This window comes from Lotus japonicus, chromosome 5, assembly GCF_012489685.1.
Source record: "Lotus japonicus ecotype B-129 chromosome 5, LjGifu_v1.2".
NCBI classification, from domain to species: domain Eukaryota; kingdom Viridiplantae; phylum Streptophyta; class Magnoliopsida; order Fabales; family Fabaceae; genus Lotus; species Lotus japonicus.
This window is the reverse complement of record NC_080045.1, coordinates 53,954,592-53,967,511: the sequence shown is the minus strand read 5'-3', so window position 1 is coordinate 53,967,511 and position 12,920 is coordinate 53,954,592. Positions and strand designations below refer to the sequence as shown.

Genomic DNA, 12,920 nt, shown 5'->3' with positions numbered 1-12,920 from the left:
TCAACCAATACTTGATTTAACTCCAACGCCTTGTCTCACTCCGCAAGCAGCAAGTTAATGACCCTCACAACCGCTTAACTCCGCCAACTCCACGCGACAGCGGTTCCATCCTTAATGACGTCGCACCGAGGAACACCAAGTTAAGCATGAGCCCGAATGTACCCAATCGCACCCCCTTGTCAAAAATTCGCTGTCCAACTTCTCCACCGTACACCTCTCTCCCCAAGTAATCAGCGTCGAACTGAGAAATGGAAACCACACTAACCACTTCAGACACGTCACCAACATAAGGATCCACATGGGTTTCATCAGTGTGCGAAACGCACCGAATAATTCCCCAAAGAAACGCATGTCACTCATGTGAGCGTGATCACCATCATCACCACCTTCGGTTTCCTGAAACAGTTGCTCCTTCACGTAGATCATGGCCGCGGTGGCGAGAATCAAGAGAAGATTAACGGAGATGAAGAAGCAGCACTTCAGGTTCGCGTTGGAGTCATCACAGGCGATTGTTTTCGTGAAGGGGAGAAAGTGGTGGTAGAGGTAGTCGTTGGTGCCCGCGACGTAACCACCGACATTGTCGATTGCCATGAAGAAGAATTACAAGGAGTTTGTTGTTCAAGTTTTGCGTCGGTCGCTGACGGTGAGGTCGTCGAGGAAGGCGCAGAGTGGGCCTTGGAGCATGTTTTTTGCGACGTCAAAGATCCAGAATCCGACGACGAAGACGGCGATGGCGCGGGGACGAGCTTTTTCGGTGTGAGAGTCGCCAGCGGAGTGGTTGATGTCGGCTGCGTAGCCGCCGGCACCAACGACTACCTCTACCGCCACTTTCTCCCCTTCACAAAAACAATCGCCTGTGATGACTCCTGCGCGAAGTTGAACTGCTGCTTCTTCAGAGCTAATTAGCTCTGAAATTATTAGCTGTGAGATTTGTGGGAATTAAAAATTTGCTAGGAACCGTGTAAATATCAACTCAACCAAACACTACTTTATTTGGTTGGAGGGAGGGAAAAGGAAAAGGAAAAGGAAAAGGAAAGACACGGAAATTGAATGAATTTGTTTTTAACCTTAATCTAAATTCATTCATCGATTTCTTATTTCAATCTCTGTCTGCAACAAAGTGAGAGCAGAACCGAGTTTGTCAACTCAACCAAACAGCAAGTTCATGAAATCATCGCACGATAGTGTTCCATTTTCCCAACTTGCAAGCATGTCTCAATCAGAATCGCTTAAATAACGCTTACAATGGCGAATGCTGCTAGAAAGTTTCTACCCCGTATTGATTTCCGACCCGCCCCATCAGTTGTTCTTCACCACCGCACCCAACTGAACGACTCTCCCTTTCGCCCCAAGGACTTAACCGGTTTAACCACCGATCTCATCAAGTCCTACTTCGACAAAGGCTCCATTCAAGAAGCACACACACTGTTCGATGAAATGACCCACAGAGATGTCGTCGCCTGGACCGCCATGATCACTGGCTACACCTCCTGCAACCATCACAGCCGTGCATGGAAGGTGTTTCCTCGAATGCTCAGAGACGGGGTGCGGCCCAACGCATTCACGTTGTCCGCGGTTTTGAAGGCGTGTAAAGGGTTGAGAGCTCTTTTCTGTGGTGAATTAGCGCATGGGTTGGCGGTGAAGATTGGTGCACGCGGATCGTCCATTTATGTTGATAATGCACTCATGGACATGTATGCCACTTGCTGCGATAGCATGGACCGCGCGAGAATGGTTTTCGAGGATATCGTAACCAAGAATGCTGTCTCATGGACTACTTTGATCACTGGGTATACTCATAGAGGTGATGCCTTTGGTGGTCTCAGAGTTTTCCGTCAAATGGTTCTGGTAAGCTTCTGTTTTATTATGAAATAAGTGTAAAACCATGTTATTTGAGATGAAATAAGTGTAACGTAGTTGCTTGGTGACAAACAGGAAGAAGGTGAGCTGAGTCCATTCAGCTTCTCAATTGCAGTTAGCGCGTGTGCCTCCGTTGGCTCAGGTATTTTGGGCAAGCAGTTACATGCTGCAGTGATTAATCATGGATTTCAGTCCAATCTTCCTGTGATGAATTCCATACTGGACATGTATTGCAGGTGTCGTTGTGCATCTGAGGCAAAGCAATTCTTCTGTGAAATGACGCAGAAAGACACAATCACATGGAATACATTGATAGCTGGATTTGAAACACTGGATTCTAAAGAGTCTCTCTGTATATTTTCGCTAATGGTTTCGGAAGGTTTTAGTCCAAATTGCTTCACATTTACTAGTGTGATAGCGGCGTGTGCTAACTTAGCAATTCTGTATTGTGGGCAACAACTTCATGGTGCAACTGTTTGTAGAGGCCTCGATAACAGCTTGGAATTATGCAATGCCCTCATTGATATGTATGCCAAGTGTGGGAATGTTGCTGATTCACATAAGATATTTAGCGAAATGTCGTGCACAAACTTGGTCTCATGGACTTCCATGATGATTGGATACGGGTCTCATGGACATGGAAAAGAGGCTGTTGAGTTGTTCAATAAGATGGTCGGATCAGGCATTAAACCGGATAAGATAGTGTTTATGGCAGTTCTCAGTGCTTGTAGCCATGCCGGACTAGTGGATGAAGGCCTGAGATATTTTAGATTAATGACCAGCTATTACAATGTTGCACCCGATCGAGACATATATGGATGTGTGGTGGATTTGCTTGGACGCGCTGGAAGAGTAAAGGAAGCTTATCAACTCATAGAGAATATGCCATTCAAGCCAGATGAGTCTATATGGGTAGCCCTTCTTGGAGCTTGTAAAGCACATAAGCAACAAAGTTTGGGCAAATTAGCAGCTTTGAGGGTTTTGGAGATGAAGCCAAAAAAGGCTGGAACTTATTTGCTGTTATCAAATATTTATGCTAGTGAAGGTAACTGGGCAGATTCTGCCAGCTTGAGGAAGCTTATGAGAAGTACTAAAAGTAAAAAGGAGCCAGGGAGGAGCTGGATTGAATTGAAAAACCAGGTTCACAGTTTCGTTGTTGGAGATAGATTTGTTTCTTCGAATGAGAAGGTGTGTGAAGTTCTGAAATTGTTGATTATACATCTGAAAGATGCAGGATATGTCCTTGATTTAGATTGCTCTGTACATGACTTGGAAGATGAAACTTGAATAGAAGCTGAAAAGACGATATTGTTATTGCTAAATGCTTTATAGCTGATCCTTCAGCTTATATACCCTCAAATTTTCACAAGCATAGCCGTGTAGACTATTCGCGGTTATGATGTACAGAAGCAGCTAGTTGGTTTTAGTGGCCTTGTTCACAATGCTTCTGCTTCTTGGCTGGGTGGTATTTTTGGCTGCTCCGACAGGTCGTGTGCTCTCGGATGAGCTAACGTCCATCAAGCATGATCTTCTCTTAGCTTGGGAGAATTGGGTATTCGGCATGTCGTTTATGAGAATGATTCGATGCTATTAGGATGTTGGATCTCCTCATTTGACTTCGCATTTGGGAGCTTTGTTGGTGGAGATCGTTAATATCTCTACTCGTCTGTGGTGTATTTGCTTCCAGCATGTTTCCCAAGCATAGCCGTGTAGACTGTTATTTTCCCTCACACAAAGTTCATATTTTTTAAATCTCAAAAAGTAAAATATACTACTACGACTTTAGAAGGAATATATCAATATATGGTGGCCATGTCAATGTGCAACATTAATCCACACATGAACCATTATTTTACCTGTGCCCATTTTACATGATTTTCGCTTATGTGCCCATTTTTATTAAAATTAATTTTTCCACACCCTCTGCAATCCATTGAGTTTTTCTATAGCATGAGCTACACCTGGTGTCATTCCGATGCACTATTTAATTATAGACCAAATTGTCAAATTGAATCTTCAAAAAGCTTAATACCTATGCTTCAATAAAATAAAAATATTTGAGACAACCATCTATTTTTTGACCGTTAATCATTTATTTAAAAAGATACTCCAAGATTGAAATTGCAACTTGCAATAATACGGATTGAAATCTGTAAGCAATTACAATAAGAGTTTAATGGATATGCACTGACAGTGTAAAATAGTTTTACACAGTCATCCAATCAAAGCATGCCACATAGGAGAGATAATTACATTTGACTTTAATTTTAATTAAAAGAATAAGATATTTTCTGATTTGGCGGAATTCAATTGGATGTCTGTGTAAAAGTATTTTACACTGTCAGTGCATATCCATTAAACTCTTACAATAAAAAAGATATGAAAAAAAAGCTCATTGTGTAAGATAATAAAGATATCCTAAAAGGAAAATGCTGAAGGGCACGATAAGTTTTTCGTGAAATGTGCACGAGACAGTTTTTGGCGGCGGTTTAAAACCGCTAGAAACTTGTAAAACTTTCCGTTTTTTCTGGTACCCAATTTTAGTGGGGGTTTTAAACCGCAAAAAATGTTACAATTTGTGTTTCTTTCCTGGCACCGAAACTTAGTGCCGGTTTGAAACCGCCACTAAATGATGCTCGTGCACTCTCGTGCACCATTCTCTCGTACTCAATAGCACAAAACCAAGATTTTACCTTCCATTAATTTGTTTTGTTCCGTGTGATCTTAATAATATATAAAGCTCATCCACCAAAGTGGGCCACATTGCTACATAATTTTCACATGTTTGCATTTTATTGGTTATTACCATTGAATTTCCAAATGGCATCATTTGATTGGTCCACATATTTAATTTTCATTGGTCAAATTTAATGAGTCAATAAATCAACAATTAAATAAATCAATAAATTAATCAATTAATAGTTGATCCCTTCTGATGCCTTTCATGTGGAATCCATTAATTTGATACCATTGGTTTGACTTTTTTTATTTTTATTAATTACAAATTTTAATCATTCAATCAACAAAGTTTGAAATTCCTAAATTTGAATCATTTCTAATTATGAATATAGATAGTGATAATGGCATATGATGAATCATTCCAACGTGAATGTCTACTCTATATTTTTTGCAATTAACCGTTAAAAAATTTTAAAAGTAAAAAAAAAAAGCATATTAAAAAAATTGTGAACTTGAACGTGAATGTCTACTCTTTTTTGAAGAGATGCAGATCTGATACCAATACCACTATACCAGTGCTTCTAAATAGGATGACTAAAATGTAGTCAAATACTATATATAATGTCTAATTATTATCAACTTAAAAAAGTTATCATTATCCACTAAAAATTTGAAAAAAAAATTAATACAACATCTTAAGATATTCGATTAATACAACATCTTAAGATATTCGATTATACAACTATATAACTTTTCAATTTAAATGTTACCGTAAAAAATTAAATTTGTAATTCATAATAAAGAGTAAATTTTTTTTTTATCAATTTTTACAATAAAAACATTAATTTATTTTTGAGTTTTTATTTCAGCAAAGTCTACCTTAATTTCTTAATTTTCGCCTTGACTTTTTCTTCCTCCCTTCTAACTTCTAAAATTATTTAGTTCCTCAATTTTCACCCAAATTCTCAATCCCCATTCAAATTCCTAAATTTCATAATTATGCCTTATTCTATTTTGGTTCACTTAGAGCAACTCCAACGCTGGTTTCTTAACCCAGTTGGAATTGCTAAGATACGGTTTCTTATTTTTTTCAGCATTGGAGCTTGCTCAGTTGGCAGGTTCAGTTTCTTAGCTACAGTGCATGGTTGCTTCTGCAAGCAACTATGCTTTTTGGTTTCTTAAGTTAAAAAATGATATTTTCTCTCACCGAAACCCAACTGATTTCAGTGGGAAAACAACAGAATGGAAAACAGAAGGCAAGAAGATGAAATTGAACATGAACATAATTTTTTTGCAATAAATTTACATGAACAGAACCTCAAATTTACAGACCAGAGGTTAAAATTTACATGAAAAAAAAAAACAAAACAAAAATCATAATCCAAATCTTGACTCAGAAGCTCTGATCTGCAAAGGGAGATGAGAGAGTTTCAATAGAAGGGTCATGAACAAACGAAAATCAACAAAACAAAGAGAAAACAACACGAACTCACCTCAGATCACTTTGCATGTGAGGAAAGGAAGCTTCTTTGCGAGATTGAAGGCCTTGATACGATGAAACAAGGCCGGTGGTTGCCGGATCGTGGCCGGAGGGTGGCGGGTTGGGGGAGTTAGGCCTGGAGCATGGCTGTTTGGCGGCGGATTGTGGCGGAGCCTGGCTTTTTGAGGTGGATCGTGACTCTTCTTCTTCCTGCGAGCGTGAGTGAGACCGAGAGAGGAGATCGCGAACAGGAACAGGAGAGGAGAAAGAGAGAGCGAGTGGGTGAGAGAGATAGAGAGGAGGGACAGAGGTGGAGATGGCGGTGGTGGGTGTTTGTTGCCGGTGGAGGTCGTTTGGAGGGGCTTGAGGAAGAAGAAGGTGAAGGAGAGAGCTTGAGGGTTAGGAGGAAGAAGGGTGAGGGTGAGGAGCGGCTAGGGTTCTGAAGATGGGAGAAAAGAAAATGTATTTATAGTGGGTGACCGGCTGAGCCGGTCATCCCACCGTTATGGACCGGTCCAGACCGGTTTAGACCGGCTGGAGCCGATTTTCTGCCCGTTTGGGCTTTTTTTTTTTAAATTTTTTTTGAATTGGCCGGTTTGACCGGTTTTCTTACCGTTTTTTTCAATTCTCAGCATATTTACCTTATATATAGTATTAGCAATAACAAGAACAACAACAAGTATCGCATTCATTGGCCCAAACCACTATTTAACCTTCAATTCCCAGCTTCTTTACCTTATACACTAGCATTTGAAACACTAGCATTTACTCCCACAATTTCTCTCTTGTCCAAAAATTCTCAAATTTCTCAAAATGTCTAATCCTTATGAGCAATACTATCCACTGCTCGACAATGAAACACCTCCTACAAGTGAAGGTTTGCAACCTTCGCCTATGTTTTGATAAGTGCCAATTTTACGTGTTTTTAAATATCATTTTAAGCACTTATTTGACCTATATGCTTGCATTGTTGATTATTTTATACCCATAAGTAGTTGATTTAGTAAATACTTAATTTTAGTATAGAAATATAGTAATTATTATATTTTTCACATTTAATCTTTTGTTTTCAATGATAGGAGAAAGTCTATGAAGATCTGTGCCACAAGATGTCAAAAGGCCAAGAAATGAAGAATTTCGCTTAAGCCAAATGTTTACTCGCTTAAGCGAAATTATATGGCAGAGGGTATCAATTCTGGAAGACAATCTCGCTTAAGCCGAATTCTTTCTCGCTTAAGCGAACCATTCAGTGGCATAGAAGGAAAGTGAACCCTCGCTTAAGCGAGACTTATGCTCGCTTAAGCGAGCAGAGTACTTCAGAGTTAAGAAAAGGCTCTCGCTTAAGCGAATCTGAGGCTCGCTTAAGCGAGACAAACCGCCTTAGACCCTTATAAAAGGCCCGAACACGATTTTTCTCGGGATCTCTTCCATTCTTCACAATTTTTCCTCCCTAAAACATTCAGAGGAGGCTGGGCTTCATGGAGGAAGGGTCCTTGGGCTAGGAATTGATGGAGTGGAGCTTTGGAGCATGGTGACAACCTCTTGGTGGCTATGGAAAGCTTGAGAAAGTTTCCATCGCCGTGGATTCGTCTCCATTCTTCGGGTTTCATCTCTTCCTTTCTTATCTCTTGTATATGTTCTTTTCTATTTTTGTATCTAGAATGTTATAGCTTAGTTCTTTGATTGTTGTAAACTCAATTATTAATGTAAATGGAAATCTTTCATGTATGTTGTTTCTCTTTGTACTTCATGCTTCTAACCAATCAATTGATAATCAAAAGAGCTTCACTAATTTATAAATAGATCGAGAGGTTGATATGAGTTGGTGTATGCTTAGATCAATGAAAGTAGAATGCCTATGTCTTAGGTCACGCCGTGTGTTAAAGTTTTGCTTTCTACACATCAAGTATCATTGATTTGTGTTAGATTTTTATGGACTAGCATGAGATCGGGAGATAATTGCGGGTCCGGTTCAAGAGAGAAACCACTCAATGAACTAGTTGTCTTATGGTGAGATTATCTTAGGTAGGAACAATAGTGGGCTTCCACGTGACAGGTGGGGTGAGTTCTAACAGGAGTTTCCGGGGTGACAACGGAGATTTGCAAGCCTAGGGTACCTTGTCTTAGGATAAATTTGTTATTGTGAATGTCTTTGAGAGAGAATTTGAGTTTTAATGTTCCTTTTGGTTTTCTAGATGGTAAGGGATTACGTCTAGGAATTCCAACTGATAGATTCACCTAGGCTAGGGATAGTTAGGTGGATAGCTCTCGACATCGTAAGTGAAATGAACCTTTACATAAGTGTTTGTGTTCAAAGCAATCAAAGGATTATGTGAATGCATTTCTGAATACGTGTTCTTCTTTGTTATCTCTGTAAACCTTCTTTTACCGCTTTCTTTATATTGAAAATCACAAAAACAATTTATCAAACATCTTTGTATCCGCTCAGATCAATGTTTAACTGGTGGAACTAATGTTCACACAATCCCTGAGGACGATAAACCCGTATCTGCTTTACTATGATTGAATCATAAAGGTTTAGCCAAAAGCAGTACAAACAACGAGGAAAAAACCTTTATCAAATTTGGCGCCGTTGCCGGGGATTGTGTTTGGGAATGTTGGTGAAACTAGTGGAATGTTGATTTGAGTTGTAAATAGTGTACATAGCTGTTCTTGTGTATCAATATCTCTAGTTTATTCTTGTTCTTAATGCTTGTTGTAGCCTGATCAACTATAACATGATTTGTGGTTTGGAATTCTGTGAACCTGTCTTGGAATGAATCAGCTAGTGAATTTAATGTAATTTAGGTTCATTAGTCATGAATTGATGCATAGGATAATGTATATAGGTGTTGTCTTGTGCATAGTTGTTTGTGTTTTCTTTCTCTTGTTCTCTTGTTTTTGTTTTTAAATTTCCTAAGGATTCCTCAATTTGGGTTCTTGAATGATCTTTGTATGCTTTCATGTTTAAAATCCTCTTTTGAGTTATTTGAATCAAGATAGAACCAAGAGTTTTGGAAACCATGTGTTTTGGTGTGCTTGTTTTCTCTTTTTAAATTATGTAGTATATGTGATTTAGTGAAGTTGTGCCAAAAGTTTAGTTTTTATGAGCTTCACAAGTGTTATTTAGCATATTGAGATTGTTCAATGAGTTTGGAAGAAAGAAATATGATAAAATCAAAATTTGGGGGTGTGACTTGTTGAATTTGCATGTAGAATGGAATGTGAATTGGATTATGTGCTTTTGATGCTAACAATCTGCAATTGAGACTTGAGACAGGTCCAAAAGAGTGTTTTTCATGCATATGGAATGATGAAAAGAATGGATGCTAAGTTTAGCTCATTTTGAGGTATGAGGTTGGATGAATTTTGTGAAGAAGTAAGTCCCTTTTGTAAACTTCTGCATAATTATGCAGGTTGCTTCCCATAACTCTTGAATTTTAACATGTTTATTTAATTTAAGTGTTGGTTTGATGTAATTGTGTCTTTGAATTATGTATGTGTAGTTTGGTATGCTAGTGTTTAGGTTTGTTGTGTTTCAAGTTCATGTCATTAAAGTTTTAGTACTTAGGAAGTGATATTTTGATATTGTAGATTGAGCGCTTGAATTTGTGATTTTAAGTTCTCCACATGTTTCCCTTGATGTATATAGAAGGTTTGCTCACCTATAAGGCCTAGAAAGTGAAAGGATTAAAATTTGGGTATGGCACTTGTGAAAATTGCATGCAAATTAACTTGAATTGAATCTTATGTTCTTAATGACAGCATGTTTAATTTGAAGCTTCTCTCAAGTTTAGATTGATGTTTCACATGCAATTGAATGAATTTGAAGGTTGAATTATGATGGAAATGGAAATTGGGGGATGAGGTTGTAAAAAGATGGCAATTTCCCCTGTTATGAACTGTCAAAATTATGCAGAAGTTTAGTGAGTCTCGCTTAAGCGAAGACTTATCTGGCTTAAGCGAGACCTGTGTAAGAAAGATCAGTGATTCTGTCAAAGAATTTCGCTTAAGCGAGATTCTGTTGGCTTAAGCGAAATTGACTATGTTTGGCTCTGTGAAGATTTTGGCTTAAGCAAAAATGACCATGGCTTAAGCGAGAACTACCCCAGAAATTTTTTCACCTCTTTGTGACTAATTTGATTTTAAGTGACTGTTAGCAGGAATCTTTTGTTGCTGGTATTATTTGACCTGAGGACAGTCCAATTTTCTTGGAGGGTGTGAGAAGTTTGATGAGCAATCCTGAACTGAAAGCAAAGTATCACGAGGGAGTACTTTTTGTCCTTCTTTCATTTGTTTTTAATTTCTTTTTAGTACATTAGTATGTGAATAATTAACACTTTGTGATAGATTTCATTGATATCTGACTGATTTCATATGGCATGGTTGATGAAATATCAATTGAATTGCATGAATGTGTTAAAATGCGATTTGAACTGTTGATTCCAGGGTTTATCAAATGTTTTCACTCAAAGATAGCATAATTTGATATGATTGTATAATTCACATGTAATTCATAGGCATAACATGAAATTTTTGAAAATCAGGGATTGCTTTGAACCTAAGCCATGTGAGGGAGTGAAGCCTATACACTTGTGAGCTGAGAGAATCCTCACTGTGTTACATGATTGGTTTTGTTTGAGTCTCCAAATTATCATTGTTGTATGGAATTTCTTGGAAATGATCAAGGCATTTTTTTTGTTCTGCATATATATATATATATCTACTTAGCCAAATAGCCTACATTTTTCATTTAAATTCCATTGTTACCCCTTTGAGCCTAAAAATGTGATTTCTTCTTGTTTATAACCTTGAGCTTAAAAAGAAAGACAATGATCCCACCTAAGCTGAATAGGTTAAGAGAGCATTTGTTCATGATATGGTTGTATTCAAGTTGGGGGGAGAAGGATAATAGTGCTATTTTTGTGTGGTTTGTGTATCAATCTATTTGTACATACTTGAAAGTGAAAAGAAAAAAAGATGAAAAAGAAGCAAAGAAAAAAAAGAGAAAGAAAAAAAAAATAAAAGAAAATAAGAGAGATTGACAAAGAAAGAAAAGAAAGGGTGAGCATAATTGAAAAAGGTGAATGAGAGAGTTGGTAAGAGCATGAGAGTGATTTATTATTTGTGAATGGTTTGAACTGTGATTGCTCTCTTAGCTTGTTGAGTATCTTGCATATCCAGAAAAACCAAATTTCTTTGAAGCCTAACCACATTACAACCCTCAAAGACCTTAGAGATCCTTGATTGAACATGCAACCTTGATAACTGCGGAGACGGGTAACAAAATTCATTTATGTGATTCAGTTAGTGAAATGAGTGAAACACTCGCCTTACTTTGAACATAACGAAATGCTGAGTGAATGAGTATCCCTGGTTGGAAAGGAATGGATTGTATGCCTATTGATTTTCAGAGTGGATGTGCATTTGTATCGATGTTATGTTTTCTTTTGTGGGCATCACATCTCTGACTTGGATCACTTATTTGAAAAATAGAGAAATCATGCAGTTTGAGCTTTATTGATTCAGATACCATGTCTGCTTGAATGAAAGTCATTACCTTTTGTTTGAGGACAAACAAAGTGTTAAGTTGGGGGGAGTTGATAAGTGCCAATTTTACGTGTTTTTAAATATCATTTTAAGCACTTATTTGACCTATATGCTTGCATTGTTGATTATTTTATCCCCATAAGTAGTTGATTTAGTAAATACTTAATTTTAGTATAGAAATATAGTAATTATTATATTTTTCACATTTAATCTTTTGTTTTCAATGATAGGAGAAAGTCTATGAAGATCTGTGCCACAAGATGTCAAAAGGCCAAGAAATGAAGAATTTCGCTTAAGCCAAATGTTTACTCGCTTAAGCGAAATTATATGGCAGAGGGTATCTATTCTGGAAGACAATCTCGCTTAAGCCGAATTCTTTCTCGCTTAAGCGAACCATTCAGTGGCATAGAAGGAAAGTGAACCCTCGCTTAAGCGAGACTTATGCTCGCTTAAGCGAGCAGAGTACTTCAGAGTTAAGAAAAGGCTCTCGCTTAAGCGAATCTGAGGCTCGCTTAAGCGAGACAAACCGCCTTAGACCCTTATAAAAGGCCCGAACACGATTTTTCTCGGGATCTCTTCCATTCTTCACAATTTTTCCTCCCTAAAACATTCAGAGGAGGCTGGGCTTCATGGAGGAAGGGTCCTTGGGCTAGGAATTGATGGAGTGGAGCTTTGGAGCATGGTGACAACCTCTTGGTGGCTATGGAAAGCTTGAGAAAGTTTCCATCGCCGTGGATTCGTCTCCATTCTTCGGGTTTCATCTCTTCCTTTCTTATCTCTTGTATATGTTCTTTTCTATTTTTGTATCTAGAATGTTATAGCTTGGTTCTTTGATTGTTGTAAACTCAATTATTAATGTAAATGGAAATCTTTCATGTATGTTGTTTCTCTTTGTACTTCATGCTTCTAACCAATCAATTGATAATCAAAAGAGCTTCACTAATTTATAAATAGATCGAGAGGTTGATATGAGTTGGTGTATGCTTAGATCAATGAAAGTAGAATGCCTATGTCTTAGGTCACGCCGTGTGTTAAAGTTTTGCTTTCTACACTTCAAGTATCATTGATTTGTGTTAGATTTTTATGGACTAGCATGAGATCGGGAGATAATTGCGGGTCCGGTTCAAGAGAGAAACCACTCAATGAACTAGTTGTCTTATGGTGAGATTATCTTAGGTAGGAACAATAGTGGGCTTCCACGTGACAGGTGGGGTTTTGAGTTCTAACAGGAGTTTCCGGGGTGACAACGGAGATTTGCAAGCCTAGGGTACCTTGTCTTAGGATAAATTTGTTATTGTGAATGTCTTTGAGAGAGAATTTGAGTTTTAATGTTCCTTTTGGTTTTCTAGAT

At 38.0% G+C, this 12,920-nt stretch overlaps 1 protein-coding gene and 1 pseudogene across 1 annotated transcript; one reads left to right on the top strand and one right to left on the bottom strand.

Annotated features, from left to right (window-relative positions):
- Positions 1–64: 64 nt before the first annotated feature.
- Positions 65–1,212, bottom strand: LOC130719795 (sucrose transport protein-like; annotated as a pseudogene).
- On the top strand, positions 547–3,767 carry LOC130720413 (putative pentatricopeptide repeat-containing protein At1g56570). Its single transcript, XM_057571055.1, has 2 exons — positions 547–1,848; positions 1,936–3,767. The coding sequence occupies exons 1-2, from the start codon at positions 1,246–1,248 to the stop codon at positions 3,145–3,147; spliced, it is 1,815 nt and encodes a 604-aa protein (XP_057427038.1). The 5' UTR covers positions 547–1,245; the 3' UTR covers positions 3,148–3,767.
- Positions 3,768–12,920: the final 9,153 nt, after the last annotated feature.